The 26,975-nt window shown below is 37.1% G+C and overlaps 1 protein-coding gene across 15 annotated transcripts in view; it reads left to right on the top strand.

Annotated features, from left to right (window-relative positions):
- larp (La related protein) overlaps nucleotides 1–26,975 on the top strand; it is a 172,527-nt gene that overhangs the window by 117,779 nt on the left and 27,773 nt on the right. For 12 of the 15 annotated variants that reach the window (XM_067089811.1, XM_067089801.1, XM_067089791.1 and 9 more), the window contains 6 exons: nucleotides 5,979–6,046; nucleotides 9,127–9,326; nucleotides 9,542–9,791; nucleotides 9,980–10,129; nucleotides 15,139–15,359; nucleotides 24,681–24,847. In XM_067089811.1, coding sequence (XP_066945912.1) covers nucleotides 5,979–6,046; nucleotides 9,127–9,326; nucleotides 9,542–9,791; nucleotides 9,980–10,129; nucleotides 15,139–15,359; nucleotides 24,681–24,847 — 1,056 coding nt within the window. The remainder of the gene's footprint in view (nucleotides 1–5,978; nucleotides 6,047–9,126; nucleotides 9,327–9,541; nucleotides 9,792–9,979; nucleotides 10,130–15,138; nucleotides 15,360–24,680; nucleotides 24,848–26,975) is intronic. The other 3 variants (XM_067089830.1, XM_067089910.1, XM_067089820.1) reach the window with 2 other exon arrangements.

Raw genomic sequence — 26,975 nt, 5'->3', positions numbered from 1 at the left:
ATTCCAGTAATGTGCCAGCTGGAGTTGCAGAGAACAAATTTGGAAAAGGAATTGGGCACCAACTTTTCCAGTGACACCATGTGACTGATGACCAACTACCAAGACTGGGTTTTGGGCTGTTGTTGCAGGAAGGCCTTGCTCATGCAGTGGAAGTGATGGATCATGTCTTCCAGAGGCCACTCCAGCTCCCCTTGTAATGATCCACATACCAAAATAAGTGGCTATATCTGAGGTTATCAATTTTGATTTTTCCAAAATCCTCTAAAGCCCAAGAGATCAACAGAACATGAGATTTGTGGCTAAGTGACTGTCCAGTAGTCCCTTGAAAGATGCCAAGTTGAACCAGTCATCTGGGTAACTCAGGTAGAGTCCTAAGTGATGAATCCAAGGTGCTGCTGGGGCCGTAGTCCTTGTAAACATCTGGCTGAAGGAAGGGAGGGGGCCCAGTAAAAAGGCTGGAAAACTTAGACATTTACCTCTTTGCACATGACCTTCAGGAGCCTTGGGATAGCTGATGGAGCAGGGCATGAAAAAAAAAGCATCCTTGAGATTCAGAGAGACAGGAGGCCTCCCTTTCGAACCGATCACATTATGGACCACAATTTTCTTTTATAATAGGTCACTAACCATGGTGGCTGTTAGGACAAGAAAGATACCCTTGGAATTCACCAGCCTAACAGTTACTTTGATAGGCTCTTTCTCCATTATGGAGAACTTATTGTCCAGAATGTGAATATTTTCCTGGTTGTACTTATACATCTCAAAGATGACTTGAAGCAAGACAGGCTAGAAAAAAATACAAGGAAATATTATAGGTAAATATATTGGAATAAAAATTCCTTTATATACCTGCTTTTAAAGCAATATAAGGCAAGTAAAAGCTAACTGGTGGGGAAGGGAGGACTATCCAGGAATAGCAGACAAACCAATCCACCTCCCTGACAAGACTGCCAGAACCACTGAAAGTCTTTACAGAAGTCATAGCTGTGTGTGTGTGTAGGCATAGCGGGCAATATTTTTTCAAGCATAGAATTGCAAAAATCATAACATATATAGGGGAACTAAAACATATACAGGGTGAACTAAGAATTGCAAAAACTATAACAGGGAAACTGAATTGCAAGTATAACATACAGGGAAATATCTCTAAGCATGAAACGAACCAACACTTTTTTAATTCAGGCAACCTTTTGAATCATTTCATTCCTGATGCCCAAATTGTTATAATTTAATACAGAAAAGTCAAAGCTTGTTGGAATTATCAGTTAAAAAGTGACATGGCTAAATGTCAGCAGAAATTGAAATGTTAAAGTATGCTTATAATAACTGAGAATTAATTGATTAATTGTATATTAGGTAACCAGACTTAGTTGTCTTGGAAACCTGTGTAATAACTAGACACAAAAAAGTTATAATTATTCAGTGGACCTCTCCCCATATTCAGGGGGATGTGTACCAGACCCCCCCCCCTCCTTGCGAATAGTTAACACCCCTCTCTAAAAATGCTTATAACTGCCTGTCTTGAAAGTATTATCCTGCATAAATATACCTTAAATTATCTTATTACTTTATTAATCTTTGAAATTATATTATTAATATAATTTCAAAGTTATCTTAAACAATAGTATCCTTAAAAATATATATGTACTTCTAACTCTTCCAGCCAAAACAGAAAGATAGAGGGAGTTAACACTAATTTATATTCAGCCAGCTCAAGCAAAGAGAGAGAGAGAGAGAGAGAGAGATTCTCTTTAATCTCTCAAGGAATGTAAATCCATTTCTCTTTAAGTGACTGACAACAAAAAATTTTATGTTTGTTTTTGTCCTCCAAAGATGTACCTTTATGTTTATAAAACACTATGAACTAAGTATTGATTTATCTAGCTATCTGTTTCTCACATTCAACCCTCAGAGAGAGAGAGAGAGAGATTTTTCAGTATACGATCCATATCCTTCATAGTGGTTGGCAACGCTAACCACCCAACCCTTACTGTCAGGTTACTTGACATATTTGACAGGTTCACCCTCCCCCATAAGCTCCAAGACTCAGGAAAAAAGATTGGGGGTGAAATTTGTTTGTTTAAATTTTTTCATTTACTATAGAAATGCATAAATGTTGTAATTACAGTATATTATTATTATTATTATTATCATTATTTGAAAATTTGTACTTATTATTATGTAAATCATTTATTTATCATACAAAACAAATAAACATTCCATAAAAATTCTCTCATCTCAGTAAGAGAGAGAGAGAGAGAGAGAGAACTGAAAGAGAAGAGAGAGAGAGAGAGAGAGAACTGAAATAGGAAGGGAGAAAGAGAGAGAGAAACGTTATGTATTATTTCATCTTATTACATATTATTTAATCTTAAAGTATTATTATTATTTATTATTAATCTTAATTTTTGAAAATTAGTAAATCATTATTTTATCATAAAAAAATGTAATTAGTCATGAAAATACATCAAAATACACTAATTAGTGAACATTTCTCAATGAAAAAGTCAAGAGAGAGAGAGAGAGAGAGAGAGAGAGAGAGAGAGAGAGAGAGAGAGAGAGAATATCCAGTTGATCTATACCTTAGTTTTACCAGACCACTGAGCTGATTAACAGCTTTCCTAGGGCTGGCCCGAAGGATTAGACTTATTTTACGTGGCTAAGAACCAATTGGTTACTTAGCAACGGGACCTACAGCTTATTGTGGAACCCGAACTACATTGTAGCGAGAAATGAATTTCTATCACCAGAAATAAATTCCTCTAACTCTTCATCAGCCGGCCGCGGGAATTGAACTCCGGCCCATCGAGTGACAGTCTGAAGCTCAACCGGCTCGGCCAACAAAGGGCTGAGAATATCCAGTAACACTGACTACCCAACCCTTGCTGTCAGGTTACTTGACATATTTAATAGGTTCACCCTCCCCCATGAGCTCCAAGACTCAGGAAAAAAGATTGGTGGTTGAAATTTGTTTGTTTAAAAGTTGTAATTACAGTATATTATTATTATTATTAATACTGAAAATTACTACTTATTATTAGGTAAATCTTTTATTTATCATACAAAAATAAACATCCCTTAAAAATTCTCTCATCTCAGTGAGAGAGAGAGAGAGAGAGAGAGAAAACTGCAATGGGAAGGGAGAAAGAGAGAGATGAACATTACGTATTACAGGAAACCCCCACATATTCGCGTTCTCATGATTCGCAGGATTTTCTGTGGAACTTATCTATAAATTATTTGCAAAAAATTCTGCAATTTATGGACTTTTTATTTGGGAAATATTCACTAATTAGTGTATTTTGATGTTATTTTCATGACTAAATACATTTTTATGATAAAAAATGATTTACTAATTTCCAAATATTAAGGTTAATAATAATAATAATAATAATAATAATAATAATAATAATAATAATAATAATAATAATAATAATTAATAATAATAGTTAATAATAATAATACTCTAAGATTAAATAATATGTAACTCAAAGAGAGAGAGAAACTGGTTTTTTCCCCTCCATTCATGACAGACCCGACCTCATTAAAGCAAAGATAGATGGTCAGAATTGATACTATTAAAATATTAAAATTATATTAAAGTACTATCAGGATGATAGTATAAGCATTTTTAGAGGGTACATTTTGATAAAATAATGATTTACGGTATGTACTGATTTTCAGATAGTGTAAAGTTTAATAAGATTAAATAATAACATTAAATAAAAATAATAATTCTCTCTCTCTCTCTTATTTAGATGAGAGAATTTTTCCTACGTAATATGTACGTATGTTTCTTTTGTATGGTAAATAAATGATTTACCTAATAAGTACTAATTTTCAAATAATAATAATAATAATAATAATAATAATAATAATATTTTCCATGCATTTGTGTGGAAAATTTTTTAACATTTTAAACAAACAAACAGTGATTCCCAGTCTTTTTATTCTTGACTTGAGAAAGGAGGGGGGGAGAGTAAATGTCATTTACTTGACAGTTTGACATATTGGCTGGAGGGAAGGAGTGTTGCCTTCAGAAGCTCATGGATTTCAATCTTTTGATATCGTAAGTCTTTTCCTCCACTTTCTCTCTCTTTCTGTCTCTCTCAGGAAAGTATACTGTTTGTGTGTGTGCATGTTCATGGTATTTTAAAAAGGTGTAGTAAAGGTATTTCATCTTTGGAAGACAAGAAACAAACAAATTTTTTTTGTCAGAGAGATTAAAGAGAGAAACTCTCTCTCTCTCTCTCTCTGGTAACTCACTTTCTCTCTGCTTTGGCTGCTAGGCTTAGAAGTATGTATTTATATATATTTAAGGGTACTAATGTTTAGGATGACTTTGAAATTATATTAATAATATAATTTCAAAGATTAATACAGTAATAGGATAATAATTTAAGGTATATTTGATGTAGGATGATACTTTAAGTATACATTTGGTTTTTGAACTTTCAAGATGGGCAGTCATAAGCATTTTTAGAGGTGGGGGTAGCAAGTATTTGCGGATTTTAACTTGCGCGGGGGGGTCTGGAACGCATCCCAGGCGAATACAGGGGGTTTAATCTTATTAATCTTAATGATATTTGAAAATTAGTAGATCATTATTTTACATAAAAAATGTATTTAGTCATGAAAATAACATCAAAATACACTAATTAGTGAATATTTCTTAACAGAAAAGTCTGCAAATTGGCGAAAACAGAAAAGTCTGTGAATTGCCGAATTTTTCGCGAATAATTTATAGATATGTTCCACAGAAAATCAAGCGAATCAGTGAGTCGCGAATCACGAGAACGTGAATATGCGGGTTTACTGTAGTTGTTTCAAGAGTTGCCAGTACAGTCAACCCTTGTTAAGACGGACTAATAGGGGGGCCAGGATGTCCGTCTTAGCCGATAGTCTGGTTTAACCGGTGATATCTGTATATATACCTATAAATATACTGTATTTCATTATTTTTGCAAAGAGTATGGATTATAAACAATGTAGAAAAGTTTGAATTAAAGCTCGTGGTGAAAGATGAAAAATGAAGAATAAAACATGATAAAAATGATGGAATTCAGCCGCATATGTAGATGCCTAGGCAGAGACATGAATGCATAATTGTTAAGTAAAATGAAGTGGAGTCTCCAAAATGAAGAGTAAGGTTTTTTCCTTTTTTCATTGTTTTTTCATTTTAGTTATTCATTATAGTTTACTATTATCTATATTAATATACTGTTAAATGTGAGATGACTAAGAATATCAGTAATAAAATAGTGGGACAATTAAGACTATAAGTTCACTAACACATTTTGTTTTCAACAAAAACATCCCGTAAAATGCAAAAATATACATGATCAGAATGATTGTAATTCAACTTGGCTACGATACTTCCTACTGTTCCAGACAATAGCGCTTCTTAATGACAGTATGTACTGTGCACAAGTTAAATTGGTTACAAGTTAAAGGCATTTCAGTTCAGTACAGTATAAATACAGAACAGTATATATAAAATAAAAATATAAATGAAAAGTTTTTCATTTACCTTTGGTAAATAAAAAGGAAAATGGTACACGATGAGCAGAGGAACAGTATCTTATATCGTGGTGGAACATTTCGTATTTTAAATCGGCTGACCCTCTTCAGTGTCTGTCTTATCCAAAGTCCGGGTTAATGAGGTCAGGCTTAACAAGGGTCGACTGTATTTAAATTTCAGTTGTTCAGGATATGGAGTTGTCTAAATTGTAGTTTGTTTCTATAATTCTGTAGAGAAATATAATGTTTTTAAAAACTAAATTAAATTTGATTTTGTTTACAGCTTTAATAGTTGGATTCATTTTGTCACCATAGGAAGCATGAGAGTATTATTGTTAAATGTTTTAAAATTCATTTTAGCTGTTATTAGGTGCATAGACTTAGTGTTGTCAACTTAGTGCATAACGGAAATATGCTCTACAAAAGTGTATGCTGTAATTTTTTAAAAATTTTTCCAGAGCTGACAAGAGGACCCAGGAGAATGGTTAGCGCAGCAGAAAAGGTAGAGGAAGATGAGTGGAAAGAGGTAAGAATTTATGTATCCTAAGTGTGTTTGTGTATGTGTGCATACCCAATGTGCAAAAACTTATGTAAATTCAACTTATTTACCTATAAAGAAATTGTTAACAGCACCACGGCAATCCCCCTTCCCCAACTTGACACACACTGCTATGCACCTTTCTTGGGTAAATTTTTGAGCTTTCTTGATATTAAAATCTTTTTTAAAATTCCCAATACCTCTTCATTCCATCTATTCAGTGCTTTCTAGGTCTTCCTCTACTGTTGCCTAACACTTCCAAATTATACTACAATATACATATTTTTCAGTCTCTCATCCCCCCATCATTTCCATGTGACAATCATTTCTAAACATTGATAATCCTACACTAATCATAAGACCACTTACATGTACTTACAATGTAAACATCCTCCACGTTTTTCCTTCCTTTTGCATTTAACGTGTAAACTCCATTAATGTAAAGGGTAGTTGATGCAGCAGTTCATTCATACATTCCCACCTTGGCTTCCACAGACATTCCATGTCTCTTCCTTGTCTTAGGCACACATGTTCCCTGCAACCTCCGCATTCCACCAGTTCTGTTTCTTGCCTCTTCTCGTATCCCATACGATAACATCAGACCAGTCACTCTCCTCTACATATTCTAACATGTTTTGCTTCCATAATAAAAAGTATTTTAAACACTGAAATTTACTTCTCTACCATACTTCCTCAACTCCCTCTGTTCTGTCATGGTCTCTACCATACTTCCTCAACTCCCTCTGTTCTGTCATGGGTCAATATGTAGCACATAAGGCTTTTCCCATTAATTTTTGTAAATCCACACTTCCTCTTCCTTGTTTAATGGTCCCTATCAATCCTTCTGTCATCTTTTTTTGGTATTCTAAGTAAATGTATTCCCTTAGAAATCTTACAGGTGCCTCCCTTAGAATTCTTAAAGTTGCCTATGTTGCTTGTCATTTCACAACGAAACAGTTATTCCTTTAATCCATTCTTTTGGAACCTTTCCCTTGTCCAAACTAAAGTACAAACCCTGGTCAGCCACTCACACTTCCATCATCATATCTGTGCTTCTTTTGTATGTATAATCATAGTAACTCCTGGTGTATTTCCATTCTTCACTTCCTTTAATGGTCTTGCAGTACATTATCAGAAGTCACCTCCGCAAACAATCTTAAACTTTCACTAACATTATACTACATTAAGGATCATGGTAGGTCACTTAAATTTACCTGGACTCCACAGTGTGGTGGTCAAGTTACACTCTCACACATATAGCTTGATACATTTCAGTGGCCAGATTGTCTTACTGCCTCTGTGAACTGTGAATGGTGCATTTGATGGTGCTCATAAGTACACCTGCTTAGTTATCAGCAGCCATTATCTGGGTCTTTCTTGTCCAAGTTCAAGTTAAGAAGGGAGCTTGGGTGCCAGCATGTCCCTTGCATCATCTACTCTTGAGCCGCCTTTAAACTAGTAACCCCTTTTCCTCATGTTATTCAGCTGGTCTCTTCTGTTATCTACATTCAGCAAATTTTAAAAATATTGTAAGTCCCCGCGTTGCGATGGGTTTGGCTTACGATGTTCCAAGCTTATCACGCTTTTCAAATGTGTTCATCAGAAATTATTTCCTGTTTTGCAATGCATGTTCCTGCATTGCGATGCCGATCTGATGGAAGAAATATGGCTCCAAAATGGCAGAAGAATCAAAATTTGGGGTTTTTTGATGAAAAACTCCATAAAAATGCAGGTTACATCATTTCCAAGACACCCAAAAGATTAAAAGTAAGGTTTTCTTACGATTTTCGATGATGCCTCAACTTACGATGATTTTTCGCTTACAACGCGGCATAGGAATGGAACCACTGTCATAAACCGGGGACTGCCTGTATTATGTTTTATTCTGGGACCCATTTGTTTACTAACCTTTCTCTGCATTGATTTACTTCTTCATTCTCTTGTTTTCTTGTACCAGACCTAGTCTTCCGCCATAGTTTCACTTATGGTCTTTTCTGCCGTAGTTTCACTTGTGGTCTTCTTCTTCCCCTTCTTGTTTCTGCAAGCTGCCATTTACCATTTTTATTCGCACTTCTTACACCCCCATACCCACAAACCCTCTCTGGTGTCTAAGACTCATGGAATTTTATGTACTCGGCATCCACTAGGTTCCACCCCTATGTCTTTAACCCATAGCTTCAGTTTCATTTATATACTTTTCTTGCCAATTAAACATATTTATCCTAATTATAGTTTCAGTCAGTCTTCTCATTATTATAGCCAAGAACATGCTCTACTACCTCCTCTGTACTAACACATTAAACTGCTTTCTTTTCTAGTTTTCCTTTACAAGTATACTTATCAATACTCAGGAAACCTTGTACAGTATTCCCAGCCATCAATCCTCATTCCAAACATTTCCACAAGAATACATTGTCAACTACTTCAGGAACTGTACTTACCAATGACCCATTCTTTTTGTCACATACCCATTGTATTTAAATCACTTTGCACAATCCCCATTTCATGACCTCCAAACCCAGCTAGGAACAGGTTCAGACCCTCCCAGAAATCTTCTGGGTCACTTTCATTCTTTTCCATTCCTGCCACTTGCAGTTTTAACAAGCAACCTGTGACCTAACGCTTTTGTATATTTTTCACCCAGTTTTAGGCTTTCTAACACTGCAATTGCTACCCCTTTCCCGTTCTACACCTTATAGGTAAGGCACAATCCTTGTCCTTTCCATTCCTGCTTGCACACACACATTACTCTTATCTCCAAATAAATTAGGTCTTATCTCCAAATAAATTAGCTATCCTTCATTTAATTTCTTCTGTACCACTTCCAGCCACATTCATAATCCTGAGACTAAGTATTGTATTCTTTTTCACAACTTGGGAAAATGAATATTTCTGGGTCAGTTGCAGTGGGTAATTAAGCTACAATGCAGTAAGTTTATAATTTTATTTGATCTAGTTTGCTATTTGAGTTGAAATAGTTTGGAAAGTTTATTTTTGAAATTGAAATCTGAAAGTTATGACTTTGTGCCACCAAGTAAAAAGTATATTTTTCCTTTGAATTACAACAGGTTAAAAAGAAAAGTCGTGTGCGAAGAGATAGTGAAACTAAGGAGAAAGATCCACGTCTTCAGAAAGTTGGTGTAGAAAAGGCATGTGCTCAGGAAACGTTAGGATTTGCGAAGGATACTAGAGAAGAGTTGGACTTCCAGTTTGATGAAGAATTAGACATTTTGCCAAAGGCTGGACGTCAACATGATTTCAGTGAATGGTTTGTCTCTAAATTTTGTCCTTGTGGTATGCAAAAATTGAATGAATAAATGTTGACTTTAGTTGGCTGGATTTGGTAAAGTTGCTTGCTCCATAATTTTGTAAATCTAAAGTAAGTGAAATAATTATTAAGTAATCTTTGAATTTTATATGAAATTGTAGTGGTTTTGGTATAGAAGCAAATGGTTTATTATAATGTTATTGACTTCTTCACAGGTCAGATGATGAGAATGACTATGAGATAAGTGACCAGGATGTAAATAAGCTGTTAATTGTCACGCAGTCACCACCATCAGCAGCTGGCACTGGAACGGGAACATCTGCTTCATCACGGCCTCCTAAGCATGAAGGATTTGACCGAACTGGTGATTGGACAACAAGAACAAAAATGACCCAGGAATTAGCAAAAGTGATCAATGATGGACTCTATTACTATGAACAGGGCTTATGGGAAGATAGCGAGTGGGTAAGTTTATTACTATGAACATGACCTATGGGAAGATTAGCTAGTGGGTAAGTTAATCTACCAAACATGTAATTACTTTTGTTTTTAACATTATTTTGAAATGCTTAACAACAAATGATGTTTAGTCTCTGAATAGAGCAAATTATTTGTTAATCATTTATATTTATATGGTATGTGTATCATTCCAGTTTCCCCAGTCATCAGAACAGCACACGGCAGCTATGCAGCAGGTGACAGTGATAAGTCAAGAGGTGATGGACACCTTGCGCCCCAACGTCCCACCTGTACCTGCTAACCAAGAGGTCCCTCCCCCACCCCCACCCCTTCATCACCTTAAGGTATGCTAACATTCCCCTCCATACTCACAGCTCCTGCTTCTACCTATATCCTCTGACGTTGGTTGTTGAAGCTTCATGGAATGTCTTTACATGTTGCCTCCATGGTCTGGTATTGTGAATGTTAGCTTCATTATGTAGAAGCCGTTGGTGTTTGAAGTTGAAGATTGAACATTGGAAAATTTTTTACTTCCAATGTTGGCAAAGAAGCGAATATCTCTAATTTTGATAACTTTAAGTCTTGAATTTGATAGAAATTTCAGAACTAAATTGAAATTGGGTAGAGTATGAAGATACGTAGAGGGCATATATTTTGTGCACTTAATTGAAAGTACTATATAATGTCTGTTTGGTTGAAAGTGTTTTAAAGTTGATGAAATAGATAACTATGGCTTAGCCATGTAGTTAAGTAATGTCTATGAGTGCTTTTGTTTACATGTAGTCATTCTTTTGCAGTGTTAGCATGTTCAGATGGTGTTACTGCATTTTCCTGTCTCAAAAAATCATCACTTGTTTCCAAGTATTTGCTATTAATTTTATACTCCTTTACTTCACTCTTTCTCCATCTCGCAAAGTCACTTATCTTTTCAAGATTGACATGTAAGTATAATTTCAGATATCCTTTTAACCAGTCTGTTGTTGTCTATGTCTTAGAGTGGATAACATGAAAGGAGCAGTAATGTAGCTTTATCTTATTTGTTATCCAACTTATAGCAGTTATGCAGTTACACAATTAGAAACAGTCAGAGACATCTTGCATGCATGCAGACCAGTACTTAGGATGATGTAGTAAGTTGAAGCGTTTTGTGAACATTTCACCTTCCCCCACATGCAACCTCTGTAACTTTGACAGCCTTTAATAATAGTAAAGTAAGTATTATTATAGACCTAATTAGTAATGTATCCAAATTTAGTAGGATGTTTAATGGGATTTTCATGAAACATGGAGGTGGCATACATCAAGTTTATTCTTTTGTAAAGGAACAACTTTTAAATAACTAGAATAGAATAGTAGGCATGTTCCTGATTGCTGAGGTGGTTGATTTTGATGACAAATTACCTGCGTAAGTTGGTGAAATTTTTCAGCATCTGATCAAGTTCTTTGAAATCTTGCTTACAAGATTTCTCAAGGGGTGCCACTTCCATTTTGTGTGGTTTCAATGCATTTGGACATAGGTTAATTAATGGATTCTTTACTTGATTTCTTTGGTGGTATAAAGAAACACAGAACTGATATGCACCTTTACTTATAAGGGAGGAGGGAGGAAGGGAAGGAATGAGGAGGCTAGAGAAATTTCATTGTAATTGAAATGGTTAGATAGCCTAAGAAATGCTTTGGGAGAATAGGTGGGAATTTAGTTTGTTAAGAGTTGTGTATATTTGTAGAGGAGTTGACAGCGGAAGAAATCATTAATTACAAAACTTGAAATACAGTATGTACAATGAAGTGGGTAGATGGAGGCAGAAAATATTCAGTCACAAATATAAATATTATAAATATCTGTACTGTTTTTAAGCCCAGAAGATGCTGGTTTGTATGAAGCATAATTTTCTTCAGGGGAAAGAGGAGACAGTGCTAATTAATTTAATGCAATAGTTAGACCCCACTTAGTGTGCCGTCTTAGAGGTAAGACAAAAAATTAAATGCTGTGCAGGCTAGAGCAACACAAATCATAAATATGACATTTCAGCCATTCAGCCATCAAAGGATATTAAATTGTTTCTCTCTGTACACTCTAGAAGAGCCTTAAGAGGTCAATTGTTAAAACATTTCAAGATACCTCTTGAGTGCTGTATAGATATCTAGTTAGCAGGAGTAGTAACTAAACTAGAGTCGTGGATGGAAGCACTAGCCACTGTGTGGACTTATTCACATGTAAAATAACCTCATTTTGGAACAGACCATCACCTGAGGTTTTGATTAACCCTATAGAAATTCAGCCTCTCTGAAGTCTTGTTTGTCCCAGAACACAAATCCCTTGTGGTACCAGCCCACATGCATTTTTCTTGTGATTGCTTAGTATAAAATTACCTTGCCTGTGTATGGTAATGGGTTTGGTGGCATTTTAAAGCTGAATATTTTTACTACTGTATATCATGTTAAAAGAAACACAAAACAAAAGCAAAACATTGATATGGTAGGTAAGAGGTAGGCGTAAGCAAAAATTTGGGTTACTTTAAAAAAAAAATCTAAGTGAAAAAATAGATATTTATTTTTCTGCCTTGCCAAACTAGTATAAATTGCATTTCCGTTCATATACAAAGTTGAGTATATCTTAGTTTAACCAGACCACTGAGCTGATTAACAGCTCTCCTAGGGCTGGCCCGAAGGATTAGATTTATTTTACGTGATGAAGAACCAACTGGTTACCTAGCAACAGGACCTACAGCTTATTGTGGAATCCGAACCACATTATGACGAGAAATTAATTTCTATCACCAGAAATAAATTCCTCTAATTCTTCATTGGCCGGTTGGAGAGTCGAATGCTGGGCCAACAGCGTGCTAGCCGAGAGCTCTACCCACCCGTCCAGTGAAGAATTTGATATACAATTTAGTACTATATGTGTTAAAAAGTGCAGAAAAGTGTGGGAGGCAAAAACAAGAAATCCATAGCATGACTAGAAGTTCAAGCATCTCGTGACATCAGAAGCAAATTTCTTTTTGGTGACTTAATTTTGGAATATATGATATTTATTAAGATATCTTCTTGTGAAGCTACATAGTCTCAAAGCTTTCTGAGGGTAGTAGAATTTGATGCTGTAGACGTCAAAAGGCCCTTGAAGAGTTAGTGCCAATAATACCATTATTGATGATCAGCTCAACACCTTGACTAAATACAGATATAAGGTTAATCAAATTGTTTATGCAAAATAATTTTAAAAATTGCAACAAACCCTTACACACACACACATCTTTTGTTTTTACTTTCACAAGTTAGCCAAAACTTTATTGAATCATTTTTAATTTCATAGATTGTTCATGTATTGTTGCCTTACAGAGTAAGGTATGGAACAACAAAATTTTACCTTGATAAGGAACTCAAATTTGTCAAGAGTAAGGTCTTTCCAAGACAGTGATGTGAATTATGTATTTTCCTTTGCAGTCTTCATGCAGAATTAACAAATTCATTGTAATTTAAAAAAAAGAGTTGTAAAATATAGTCATGTGAACAAAGTAACCCACCTGGGTTATGCATGATATACCCATTTCCTCAAAATCAATGTTTAGAAATTACAGAATAAAGTTCTAAACATTCAATAAATAGTTAATGAACTATGGAAATACTTTTTGTCATTCTGTTTTTTAATCTTTAATTTTATAGAAATTTTTTTTTTTACCAGCTTAACTCTTAAGACTATTTCAACCTTTCCATTATGATGATTACAATCCCACCTCGAGTTACTTTTGCTTTTGTTTCCTAGAATTTGTAATGTGCTCATTGGAGCATTTCAGCACCTACTCCGTTTTGGGAACATAATGCACAGTTAATCATAATGGTATTTGTTCCTTTTAGCCACGTAAAAAAGTGATCCTTCGGGCCAGCCCTAGGAGAGCTGTTATCAGCTCAGTGGTCTGGTAAAACTAAGGTATACTTAGAGATTGATATTGCTCTAATATCCTCAGGGACATCACAAATATTGTGTCTGTGAAAAGTGAGGTATATAAATTCTGTCTCTGAGTAAAGATAAGATCGTCAGTCAGTAAGATAGCTTGTTTAACAAGAGAGACTAGAATGTCCAATTTGTAATTTAGAAAAGTGTTCAGAGGTCAGCTAATATCAACATTTATGATGCTTTGAGGTATAAATAACAAAGCTATAAATAACTAAAAAAAAGTTCAGCTCCAGCTACTGTTGAAATGTTTCCATATATAAGATAACCACCTTTTGGAACAACTAGCTGAGACTGTGAATAATATCACTGCTAGCCAGTTCAAAAATAGATTAGAAAAAGTCATTGCCTTATTTTAGTTTGAAGAGTCTTCTTGGATGGAATAATTAGCCTTTGAGGCTTGTTTCTCTCTCTCAAGTGCATTAGTTCCCATCTGGTATCATCCTCCCACAAACTGTATTGAGTGATCAATGGTTACATTTTTGTCTCCATGAAAGTCTTAGGCCATAACTTTTGAACTATATAGGGTGCAGACTTTAATTGGCATGCATTCTCCACTAATAAAGCTGATGTGCAGAATGAGGGCAAAGCCAGTTAACAAATAAAAATTTGCCATCAGCAGAAGACGTGAAAATTTCTTAGGTTTTGAGTTCTCTCCTTGGTTTTGGTCCACCTTCATAAACTTACCGTTTGAGCGACAGGTCTCTTGCTTTCTCTGAAGTTAGAGCCCTCTGTGGTATCTTTTACAGTCTTTTATCTCCATTCATTTGTTTGATTTATACCTTGGTTTAGTATAGTCATTGCCCTTGATGCCAACTTTCAAAAGACAAAAGAAAAATAAATTAATAACGTGGGGGAGCATTTTCTGTGATATAATATATCTCTTTGTTTTGGAAGCCAGTGCCTAGTTTGTTAGCTGATTTCTCCTATATTTGGCAGGTTATGGAGAAAGGATTAAGGAATCTCTCTCACAAACTCCAAAAGAATACTATTGATATTTCATGTTATGTTTAATTTTCTATTACTGTATGTAAAAAGTTGAAATATTTCAAAATTCACAGTAAGAAAAATAAGTTCTATGACAATACCTAAGCCTGTTTAGGTGGACTTTGATGTGTATATGTGTGTTAGTTTTAGGCTTTAAGATTTCATTCCTGTGAATTTTGCCTTGTCATTGTTATTTAAAGTGTTTCAGCTTCTTGTGCCTAAGTTGTGGGTTTCTTCCTTGCATAACCTTTGTTTTCTCTCACTCTCCTCTCCCCCCCATGCTTCTGTAATACCTCTTGATTAGTATGTATTATTAGTGAAAATTTGATGGTTATAAATTTAGAAATGTTTTTATTGAAGGCTAATCCAACTTTTTATGAGTAATTCCTAACTTTGTGTCTTTTAAATTAGGATGCAGAAGAGCCTTTTGAAGATAGGATACCACCCACTCCCAAGACACCTAGATCGAGGAAGGCAGCACGTTTCTTCCCTGTGGTGAAAGAGAAGTCCATTGTTGATCAGAGAACTCCAAGAAAGAAGAAGACGAGACATTCGCACAATCCCCCAGTAGAGAGTCATGTTGGTTGGGTGATGGACTCTAAAGAACACAGACCTCGCACAAGTTCAATAAGGTATGTTGTTAATAATTTGTTATATTGAACCTTACATTTTATTTTGTTTACTGGGGAATATAGAATAGATTGATTGGTAATTTTGTTATTGCTTTTTATGTTTTGTTTTTGGAAATTGGTGATCCTCATAGTGCATGGCTTACATTTTTCTCCCCCCCCATCCTGTAGTTCCCAAACTTATGAATTCTCTTCCCTTACAGTTAGGCCCATGCTTCCTTCCTATCTCATTTTGTTATTTTCCTCAGGTGTGGGCTAGAAAAGGACACTGGTTTACTTGTCTCAGTGTCATCATCACATCATCCTAATTGTTCTTATGTCATCCTTTCATTGTGAGGTTGTAGTTTTTCATTATCCCTTTTATCATGATATTGCTGCTTGGCTTGATAGCCTAAATTTCATAATTCAATTAAGTCTCTACAGGTCTTTATCTTACTACTTTCATATCTGCTGCTCTTCTGAGCAACTGTTCTACATATGTTTTCATTATGTCAAAATCATCGTAATATATTTTCCAGCCTCGGGACACTTAGCAGTGCACCTGCATCTGCTAAATAGAGCAGTACAAACTATACTTTATCCTTGGTCTTTTTACAAATATGACTTTTTTTTTTCTTAACCAATACTGTAGTGTGGTTATCACTCTCCATTTGATCCATGCAGCTACTCTACTCTTTTCTGCACTCTCATCCTTCTTCACAGGGCAGTGTGTCTTGAAGGCAACAGAAGTGTTTTACTTTGTGGAAGACCTGCCAGCATGTTACAACAGGGTACCCAACTCTCTTTCATTCCTATTTCCTCTTGTAATACATTTAGGGCATGAAAAATTATTTAATTCTGAGTACCTGTTCTGACACCTGTTACATTAGCTTTACAGTACCAAGTAACTCCCCATACCTTCCTTATAACAACCACATGGACAATCAGCTCAGTGGTCTGGTAAAACTAAGGTATACTTAACTTTCCTGACTGTACTTTGTCCTTTGTTTTTTATAGCTCTTTTTCATATCAGTAACTTACCAAGTAATTATATAGCAATACTTTTCCTCTCGTGCGGCAGCTTAGATTTTAAAAATCACGGTAGTGCTGCTTTTGTTTTCATCTAGGTGACTACCCTGCCCACTATCTGGGAACCATAGGAACAACAAAGCTGAAAACGTCACGTCTTTTCTCCCGGCCTTTGATGTAACAGATGTTTGTAGCAGCTTTGTTTGGATTATTTCATCGCTATTTTGGGAATATCCTTCCAGGAATTGGTGATGTATTCACTTTTCTGGTAGCCTTCAAGGTTAGTTTAATTAATTAATTTATTGCAATTTGTGATTTTAATGATGTCGGACTCTAGTTCCTGAAGAATTAGGTATGTAGGGAGGGTTGTAAAACTCGCTTGACTTAAGTAACCTACGATTCTCGTATTTGCTCGGATTGTGGAGGACAAGTATGCACTAAGGATCTTACCTGTGATGAATTTAAGGAATGGGGTGAAAGGCAGTGGAAGGTGTTAAAATCTAATTTAGAAAAACTAGACAGAGTTAGGGAAAGGAAGGCAGCCTCTAGAGCTGAGATTAGAGCTCGTAGTTTAGATCCTGCCCCTAAACCAAGTGTTGATGATCATTCCATTACTTCTTCCCCAGCTTTAGCCTTGTTCCCCATCCTTAGTCCTCCTAATATTTTGCCATCCACTCCTGTGCTTAGCTCCCAAGCTTGTGAACCCGATGCCATTGTCAGCCTCGATTGTAAGTTGGACTGTAAAAATGACCTCGTGGTGTCCTTAAGAGTCCCAATGGACAAAGTGAATAGTGTCGTTCCAGTGCCAGTGGAGGAGGTGGCTGTCCGTCCCACTGACTCTCCCAGACAAAGGTCCCTGTCACACTCCCTGAACCTGGGAGAAGACATACCAGAGGTCCAAAGGAGGTCAGTGGGGTTTGCCCACGGTTAGTTGCTCCCTCAACCGAAACCGTCGCTCAAGTACCATCAGACAGCCATTGGAAAGGCGAATCTGTCAGTGCCCACCAGTTGTCTTTGGGCTCAGAGCCATCCAGCCCTGACAAGAGATGTTTTTACTGTTTTCCAGGCAAATCCCGTCCCCTCAAGAGACGTCACGGCAACAAGTTTTCTCCCATTCCTTTGAAACAGGCTAGAGATCCTCTTCTCAGCCCTCAACCCAGGCTGCAGTGCATGGCGCAGACGGAGTATGTTTCGCCCAAGCGTTCTCATTCAGAGCACCAGCATTTGGCTGCCAAGCACCCCTCAAGCAAGAAACGCTCCTTGTCTTCGTCTAGGCGCCCACATGAGTTTCCGGTGTGCTCTTCCCAGCGACATACCACAGTCTCAGTCGCCGAGCACCCAGCACTGACTCCAGACCACCCGTTACTGGCCTCTGCGCACTCAGCATGAGTTGCCAAGAGTTTGGCACTAGGTGCCAAGTGCCCATCTACTTCCTCGCCTGCGCCTATAGTGGAGGATCCGTCTTTCGCACATATTAAGTAGCAGTTGGCGGACATTCAAGGTTTGCTTAATAAAGCTCCAGCTGGGACTAAGCCTTCCAAAGACTTATCATTGTCACCAGTCTCGTGTGTGGACAAGGAGGTAACTCAAGAAGTGACTCCTCTGCATATGCTTCTCTTTTGAGATATTTTTTAGCGACCTCTCTGTTGCAGTTTTAGCCAGCCGCTCCAATTTCCACCATCGAGATTGTCAGCTAGGAGATAGCTGTCCTATGCAATGGGAGGTGCTGTCTCATCCCAAGGTGACCATCCAGTGAAGAATATCTTCAGTCTTCGAGGTTTTTAGTTTCCTTGATTGGACTGTCAGAGCTCGCTAGGAAGATCAAGGACTGTAATGTTTTGGCGGCAGATAATTTGGCAGACTGGCTTGGTGTACTGTCATGCACAGATAAAACCGTAAGAGATGGCTCCTTTGAGCTTGTGGTCCTTTTCTTCATTGGAGTTCTCAAGAAAAGGGAGTTGTGGTGCTCATTCACCATGAAGGGAATGACTTTGGTTCAGAAGTCAGCTTTACTTTTTTCTCCTATGTTTCCTCAGTCAGCTGTTAAGGAAATAGCTACTGACTTACAGAAGTCAACCCAAGACCTATTGGCTCAGTTGTCCAAGCACCCCAAAGAGCCTTCTTCCTTCACTGTGAAATCCGTCTCTCCACTGCAACAGCAACCCTTCCATGGAGGTAGACAGGGTATCTCTTCCAAAACCCGATCAAAGGTGCGATTCACAGAAGGGTGTATCAAGAGGACTTCGTCCAGACCATCTTCTAAAAGGTGATGCTTCTGCCCTTCGTACACCTGTGGGAGCCAGACTCCTCCTTTTCTGGAAAAGGTGGAGTGTCAGAGGCACGGAGCCTTTGACAGTCATGATGTTGAAGGAGGGCTACTCGATCCCATTCAAGGAATACCCTCCGCTAGTGTCCACTCTAATCGCATTGACGGCCTACTCAAAAGGCTCAGAGAGGTTTGTGGCTCTGTTGGAGGAAGTGTCATTCCTCCTAAGGAAAAGAGCCATAGAGGAAGTGGAAGACTGTACAACAAACAGTTTTTACAACTGCCTTTTGTAGTCCCCAAGTCATCAGGGGATTGGAGACCTTTCCTCGATGTTAGCTCTCTGAACTTCTTTGTCCAGAAGACAAAGTTCTAAATGGAGATGAGTCAGTCAGTGCTATCATCCATTCAACAGGGCGATTGGATGATCACCCTAGATATGCAGGACGCCTATTTCCATGTCCCTGTTCATCTGGACTCGAGGAAATATCTCAGATTTGTCTTCGCTGGCAGTCTTCCATTTTCAAGCCCTGTGTTTCAGCCTTTCGTTAGCTTTTAGGCACAACCTCTCTCTTCCATTCTCTAAGCAACATACTGGAAATGCAAGTTGATTTTTGTATCCCATGACTTATGGAGAGTGGAAACAGTTTTTAACAATTGGAGTACCACGGGTCCTTTATGGGAAGTGGAAACAGTTTTTAACAATTGCAGTACCTTGGGTCCTTTATCAGTGGCTGGCCCAACAAGTGTACAAAGCATCCCTTCCATCCTTATTCTCTTCACCTTGACTGAAGGTGTTGAGTCTTAGGGGAGCCAGGGGATACCGTGTACCTGGATACCCACCAGTTTTTAGAGGATAAGTGTTTTATTTATTTATTTTTTTTTAATTATGTGGTGTAGGTAACGGTGTTGTTTGTCTGGTTTTTTCGTGATGGTAATGCACCCAGGGCAGGGGCAACTATTAGTGCTTTGCTAGCCTTTGGAAATGTCCTTCACTGCAAAACTCCCACTTGAGTAGCAGGCGCTCCTGGCTATACCGCCACGTCGCTATGGGTTAAGATGAGCACTAACCAGAAGCAGTATCTTCCTGCAGTAGCTCTCTTTCCAGGTAAGGAAACAACAAGCATTGTATTAATGCTAGCAGTTTTTCTATTCTCAGATTCAATAAATATGCTAATGTTTTGGGGTAGAGTATGCCCAGGTATCCTACCTCCTGTCAGTATGGGAATCAGCTATGTAATTACTTGGTAAGTTACTTATATAAGAATGACATTTTTATAATAAAATAAAGTTTTATTTATACTTTCAAATAATGTATAGAATTACAGTTGACTCGCCGTATTCGCGGGATATACATACCACAACTCCCAGCGAATAGCTAAAATCCGCAAATACTTACAACCCCTCCCCCTCTAAAAATGCTTATAACTGCCTATCTTGAAAGTTCAAACACCAAATGTCTTCTGTACTCTATCCGTCTAATCAAATATACTATTATCCTATTACTGTATTAATCTTTGAAATATTATCATTATTTCAAAGTCATCTTAAACATTACCCATAAAAATATACATATGTATACTGTGTGGCTTACAGCTACGTGTGAAAACTATAATCCAGTTCCCCCTATGTATTCAGGCATGCACATTTCCTTTCATACAGTTACTATTCAAGCCATCCCGTTTTCTTTTACAGGGGAAGCATTGGTATGTACATAATTCACAAGAGAGAGAAAGAGAGAAACAAAAATACATATGTACATTAAAAATACAGTATTTAATAATAAGATTATGTAAATCATAGTATGGGTACTCACCGGTGATGAATGTTAATTACTGTGTAGACGATGATGACGAATTAGCTGTGCATTCCGATGAATAACGATGAAGATATGGCTGCGCAGCAAAGCAGAAGAGTTACATCTCCTTAGAGGGTGCCTCTTCCCCTTCTTCAGGAGGCACTCCATCAGGGGTTTTGGGAGGCACTTCTTCAGGCGCTTGGGGAGGGGCTTCTTCAGGTATTTGGGCAGGCTTTTTAGGGTCCTTCTTTGTACGTTTCATAAACATAGTATCTGATAGGCAGCTGCTGTCGCTGCTTCTTACGCTGATGAGGGCTTGATTATATGGCACCATTGCCGCATCAAGGGCATATGAAAATTTTGAGCGTTCCATATAAGGATCCCACCAAGGTAGATGTAAGGACTTTGGTGATCCAGGCCTTGCTGTTGTGCATCCAAAACACATGCAGCGATGCCTTTTTATTCTTGAGGGCCCTGGGGTTTGCAGCCTTGTAAATGAGGCCTGGTTTCAGCATGAAGTGAGTCCCATTCCCACACATTATGAGGGTAACCCTATCCTTCTGGGCCTTGAATCTTGAGGCTTTGTCCTTCATGAGGTATGTCCAAGCTGGCATTTCCTTCCAGAACAAGCCAGTCTCGTCCATATTGAACACCTATTATGGATGGTAGCCCTTTTCCTTTATAATTTTCTTGAAGGTCTCCAGATATTTCGTGGCCACTTCTGTATCTGCAGATGTTGCTTCCCCATGCAGAGAAACATTCTTGAGTTGAAACTGCCTCTGAAAGCAGTGGAACCACCCTTTGCTGGCCTGAAAACATTGAGGAGCTGATGATGGTACTGCTTGTGGCTCTTCCTCGTCGTCTTCTTCTTCTGAGGATTCGTTGAAGCCTAAGAATTCTAATTCTCCTGTGTCATCTTCCTGTGCCTGTATGTCGCCACCTTTTGTAGCAGTCGAAAACTGCTGGTACAATTGTCGTGCTTTTTCGCGAAGGATGTTGGAGGTGAGAAGGATGTTCTTCTTACAGCAGCCCTTTATCCAAAATGCCAGTGCAGATTCCATCCCAACAATTGTCTTGTCACAAATTGTTGAAACTTTTTCCACTATCAAAGCAGCTCATGCTTACAGCCTTCCATATCCCCGCCTCTTTCTTCTTTATGTACCTCACAGTACTTTCACTCAAGTTAAAATAGGCATCTTATGGCACAGTGAAAAGAGATGCAGTACACAAAAATTAAAAATGACACACAAAGATTCGCGATACACCTGCTATGTACTAAGCAGTGAACTGGCTGAGATGACGGTGATGAGGGCTCCCACAATCCCATCTCCGCGATTACTAAGTCTTGAGGGTGCAGCCAATCAGTGCCAAGGAAAATGAATGGTGCCCCTGGATTGGCTGCTTTGCAAATAACAACCATTAGGGTGTTGAGTATCATTGCACCTAGGTATATCAGAATCCCAGCATGCATTTTCCTTCTCAAGATTTCTCTGCAGATCGCTGTCTTGGGTATAACATTTTTTAAGAAAAAAAAAGTACATTATTAAAATTTTGCTGTTTAATACATTATGTTACTGTAATATTTGAAAATTAGTATTTCTTTTTTCATTATAAAAATTGTAGTTACAGTAGTCACAAAAATATATAGTAACATGAAAATATGAACCGCAGCAGACGTAGATGTAATGTAGCCCCGTCGTTCTACAAACTACAACCTATGTATTTAAGATATGCTCTACTACTTATCATCCTAAAACACTTGAAATTTCAGAATCATCTTACAACACAGCAAAATATCTTTAAAATGTACAGCATGCTCAGAATATCAATGTTGTTATGCGCAATACCGTGTACCTATGTACGTATATGTTTGTATGTACACATTGGTATGGGTAAATGACCCAACATCTCTACCCAGGCTCGTATCTCTTGGTTGTGTGTGCTTTGTGTATGGTACTACGGACTAAGCATATTTTTTGGAATCATGCCCTAAGATGCCTCCTAAACGCCCTGCTTCTTTTAAGGCTTCTGGCAAAGAGCCTAAGCGCCAGAGGAAGATCATGACACTCTAGAAGAAGGCAGACATTATTGTAATGTTAAGAGAGGGCAGTAGTCATGGAGAAGTAGCAGCCCGTTTTGGCGTTCATGACATTAAGTGTCGTCGCCTTCGTCGAGAAGGAATATGAAGAGGGTGGAATACTTGGGAAGTCCCTTGCTGGAGAAGAACTCACTGCCCTCTCTATTCCACCGACACACAAGGATTTTGAAGAATTTCTTGGTCTCTACAAAATTCTTAAAGTCAGGCAGCTGCGGACAATGATAGAGGCATGGGATAATTCTGAGGAAAGAGCCACAAATTTTTCTAATGGCGTTAATGAACTGATGCAGCCCTATTTTTACACCCTTGTGGACATGTTCAGTTACCTCAGCAAGGTGGTGCCTCCTGAAGAAGGGGAAGAGGCACCCTCAGAGGAGAAGTAACTCCTGTACTTTGCTGTGCAGTCATATCTTCATCATCATTCATTGGACTGCACAGCTAATTCTTCATCATCATCATCAGCATCTATAATCAACATTCATCATTGGTGAGCACCCGTATGATTTAATCATTATTATTATTATTATTACTATTACAGGTACCCAGTGTGTACGGATTACATATTGTTATTTAATCTTATTACAGTCAGTCCCCGGTTATCAACTGGGTTTCTGTTCTGATGGTGTGGCGATAAGCGAAAATTGCAGATAACCAAAAATCGGCTGCTGATTTTCGGTTATCGGCACCTCTCTTAGGTATGTATCGGCGCCAATACGTGATTATCGGAGCTGATGGGTGGAAATCAGCACATATCAGCGCTGAAAATTGGTGATTTTTGTCGCTAGAGAAGGGCTGAAAAACCAGTTTGCCGATAGCCGGGAACTGCCTGTATTTAATATCACTGTACTATTATAATTTAATCTTATTACTATTATGTACTGTAGTATTATTATTACTGTACATTATTATTTAATGTTATTACAGTAAAACATGAAAATACAGAATATTGCTCCACGAAAAAACTAAAAAATCCTCGAATAGGTTAGTTCCCGCAAATAATTTACAGATATGTTCCACAGAAAATCTGTAAATAGGCGAGTTTCCCATGAATAATATATAGCTAGGTTCCACATAAAAATTCTGCGAATCGGTGAGCCCACGAATTGCGAGTCTGCAAATAGCAGGGGTCGACTGTACTATGGTTTGATATTCAATAGAGTCAACTGAAATAAGGTTAAACTGATTTTCTTTTGGGTGTGGTCACCACTGGCTTACTATCGAAGCATTTGAAACATAGATGTAAATGTGGGGCGAGTTACAAAACAGTGGATGAATTTGAAAAATAAGTAGAGAAATGGGATAAAATATCACCATACTTGACAGATCGCGACATATACAATAGATGTAAATACAGGGTGAGTTACATAAACAAAGTTTCTGTGATATTACAAGGCGAAATGGGAAATCAGTGATTACAATAAAACAGAAGATTAATAATACCCTTTTAAATACTTTTCTTAAAAACAACACACTAAGAGTCTAGTCTGCAGCACAATATACATGACGCAATGCTTGCTAAGTATAATTCATGGTAAGGTAACACAGTGTAAAAAGGCAAATTTACTTAATTCTAAGTAAAACAAATGAACGCAATCATTCTTGGTGATAAAACCATGGTAAGCAAGAGGTAAAAGGAGTTAGGCCATGAGTAGCCTATATACCTGTAGACTGATTTGCAAACCGATTTACCTCAAAATTTGACTTCCAACTTCCTTGCAAGAACCTAACCCCATCATAACTAGATGCCTACCTATACTATTTATTTTGCCTGTGATTCATTAAAATTTCACTTTATTTTTATTTAATATTTCTTTTTTCCTTACTAACTAAATTGTACTGATTTATGGTGTATTTTAAAGGTAGGATGGGGAGTTTTAACTGTTAGGTTAAATGTATTCTAACCAAATCACTCTGTCATCTGGCAAAATCACTCATCTGGCATCCTGCAGGTCCCAGTGATGCAAGATTAGTGATGGTTGACCAGTATGTGATATCAGTGTAGTTATTCATGATATTCTAAACTGTTTTATCTTGAGTTATGATGAAAATGTTTGACTTTCAAAATGTTGCTTGATTTCCTGTTATGAAATACCACATGGTGATATTGTGTAAGCCACATTGCATCTTTGATATATCTCTCTACTTTATCCATGACAGTGACCTAAATGCCAGCCCCAGTGAAAACCAGCTCTCAAGTAGTTTTGGATCTGTTGGATCTCTACCAGGTTCATTGCCAACCTTCCAGCATCCCTCACATTCTCTTCTTAAAGAGAATGGTTTCACACAGCAGGTGTACCACAAGTATCGTGCTAGATGTTTGAAAGGTAAGTCATAGAGAAATTTGTACTATGTATATATGGATGTATGTATTTATGTATGTATGTATCTTTATATTTCTTATTATTTACCCACTTATGATTGATCATGTTAAAAAAATCTCATAAGAGACTGTAATAAGCCAAATGTATTAGGATGTACAGTATTGGTAACAATTTCTACTTGACTTTTCTTCATAGAGAATGGAGAAAATGCATGTTAATATTGGTTACTACTCTGGCACTGTATCTTCACAGACTTCTACCATTTAGATTTTGTTACTTATAAGATATGTTGGAGCCTGAGAAAATAAAAATCTTTCTTACTTAAATTAATAATCCTGAAACAATTGTGAACAATACTTACCTGTCTGTGTAACCTTGCAATCGTGACCTCTTTTATTCCAGGCTAACTAACCCATCATATCTTGCCAAGTACCTTTCTCCCACTCACTTGACCAGTTAGTGTAAGATTGCCAAATTTTATTTTAATAATGAATAACATACTAATTTATATTAAAAATGAATTTTCAATTTGAAGCACTGTCGTTCTTCGTTAATTGTGCATATCGCTTACATATAGATGTTATAAAGTATTTTCTTGAGATAAGGAACAAAATGGTAAAACAAACTTTTAAACATACACATTTATTTAAATTTAGTAATTTTCAATATAGTACAAGTGTAAGCATATATATGTTATCAATAATGTACAGAGGTATTTCAGATGGTGTAATGATTTTGCAAATTGTTATGTACCATATGAGATAAATAACAAATTTTGCTCTCATATATATCTCATACCCTCATACTCATCTGTAATGTTGAATTCAATTTTGAATTTGACAGCTTACGATACCCTCCTCAAAACTTACAGTGAATTACACAGTTCTGGCTTGTTCTCTAGTCTATACTTTGCTACAGAGTTTTGGCAGCTCTTCCTTGGGCGAGTCGGTAGAGTTGTGGCCTTGCACTCATTAGGCCCGAGTTCGACTCTCTGGCCGGCTAATGAAGAGTTAGAAGAATTTATTTTTGGTGATAGAAATTCATTTCTCGCTATAATGTGGTTCGGATTCCACAATAAGCTGTAGGTCATGTTGCTAAGTAACCAATTGGTTCTTGGCCCCATTAAATAAGTATAATCCTTTGGGCCAGCCCTAGGAGAGCTGTTAATCAGCTCAGTGGTCTGGTAAAACTAAGGTATACTTAACTTTACAGAGTTTTGGACCTTTACTTAATGGATTTTGTTACTCATTAGGTGGCCAGAACCCAAAACTGTACATTAAGTTGAGGTACCAGTGTATTTATATGCCAAACAGGCTATCATGGGAAGTGTGCCTTCTGTGATAAAATAAAAAATGGATAAGATTTGTGATGCCAAATTGTTTAACACTTACCCAATTCTCCAAGCAGTTAACTCTGTAATAAAAACCTGTAGCTGAGATATTATGGTAATGGTGGCAATGAGAGCCAGGATAATATCTCTGTTGAGGAAAAACACCTGTGAGCCAAACATATCAGCCAGAACAGTGGAAATACTTGATTATTAAGTGTTATTATACATAAAAGGATCTGTTTAGCAAATATTTTCACAATGTTAATTTGTGAAGTATGCAGTAAATCCCAAAGAAAAAGAGCTGTACTGTAAGATTGGGCGAGTTCGGACGCTTTTTCATGTTTTTCTTATACCTAACTCTTGTTTTTTTATCTAGAGCAGATTAAGTATTGTATATATAGCTGGCCCATGAGACTTTCAAATGATAACACACAAAAATTTGTAAGCAATTTCATTATGTGAATAATACATTATTTGGTGTCCAAATTCAACTTTAATTTTGGGCGAGTTCGGACACATACGGGGAGAGTTCGGACAGTCATTAAAATATGCTGTAGATGAATCATCTATGCCTCTGCTTTTTTCCGGACACAGCTATTGTGAATTCGGACACTTTTAAAGTTTTAAAAAAAGATTCTCTGCAATTTGGTGCTGATTTGGACCAAATTGCCGTAACGTTTGAGATATTACTGACATGAGAAAATATATTTATTCCTTTATGGATACTTTATTTAACATGACAATTAGATCAGCAAAATATGGCTCAAAAATGAAAGTAATATAATACTAGACTATCAGACT

This window comes from Macrobrachium rosenbergii, chromosome 4 (assembly GCF_040412425.1).
Source record: "Macrobrachium rosenbergii isolate ZJJX-2024 chromosome 4, ASM4041242v1, whole genome shotgun sequence".
Taxonomy (NCBI): domain Eukaryota; kingdom Metazoa; phylum Arthropoda; class Malacostraca; order Decapoda; family Palaemonidae; genus Macrobrachium; species Macrobrachium rosenbergii.
This window is presented reverse-complemented; position numbering and strand designations above follow the sequence as displayed.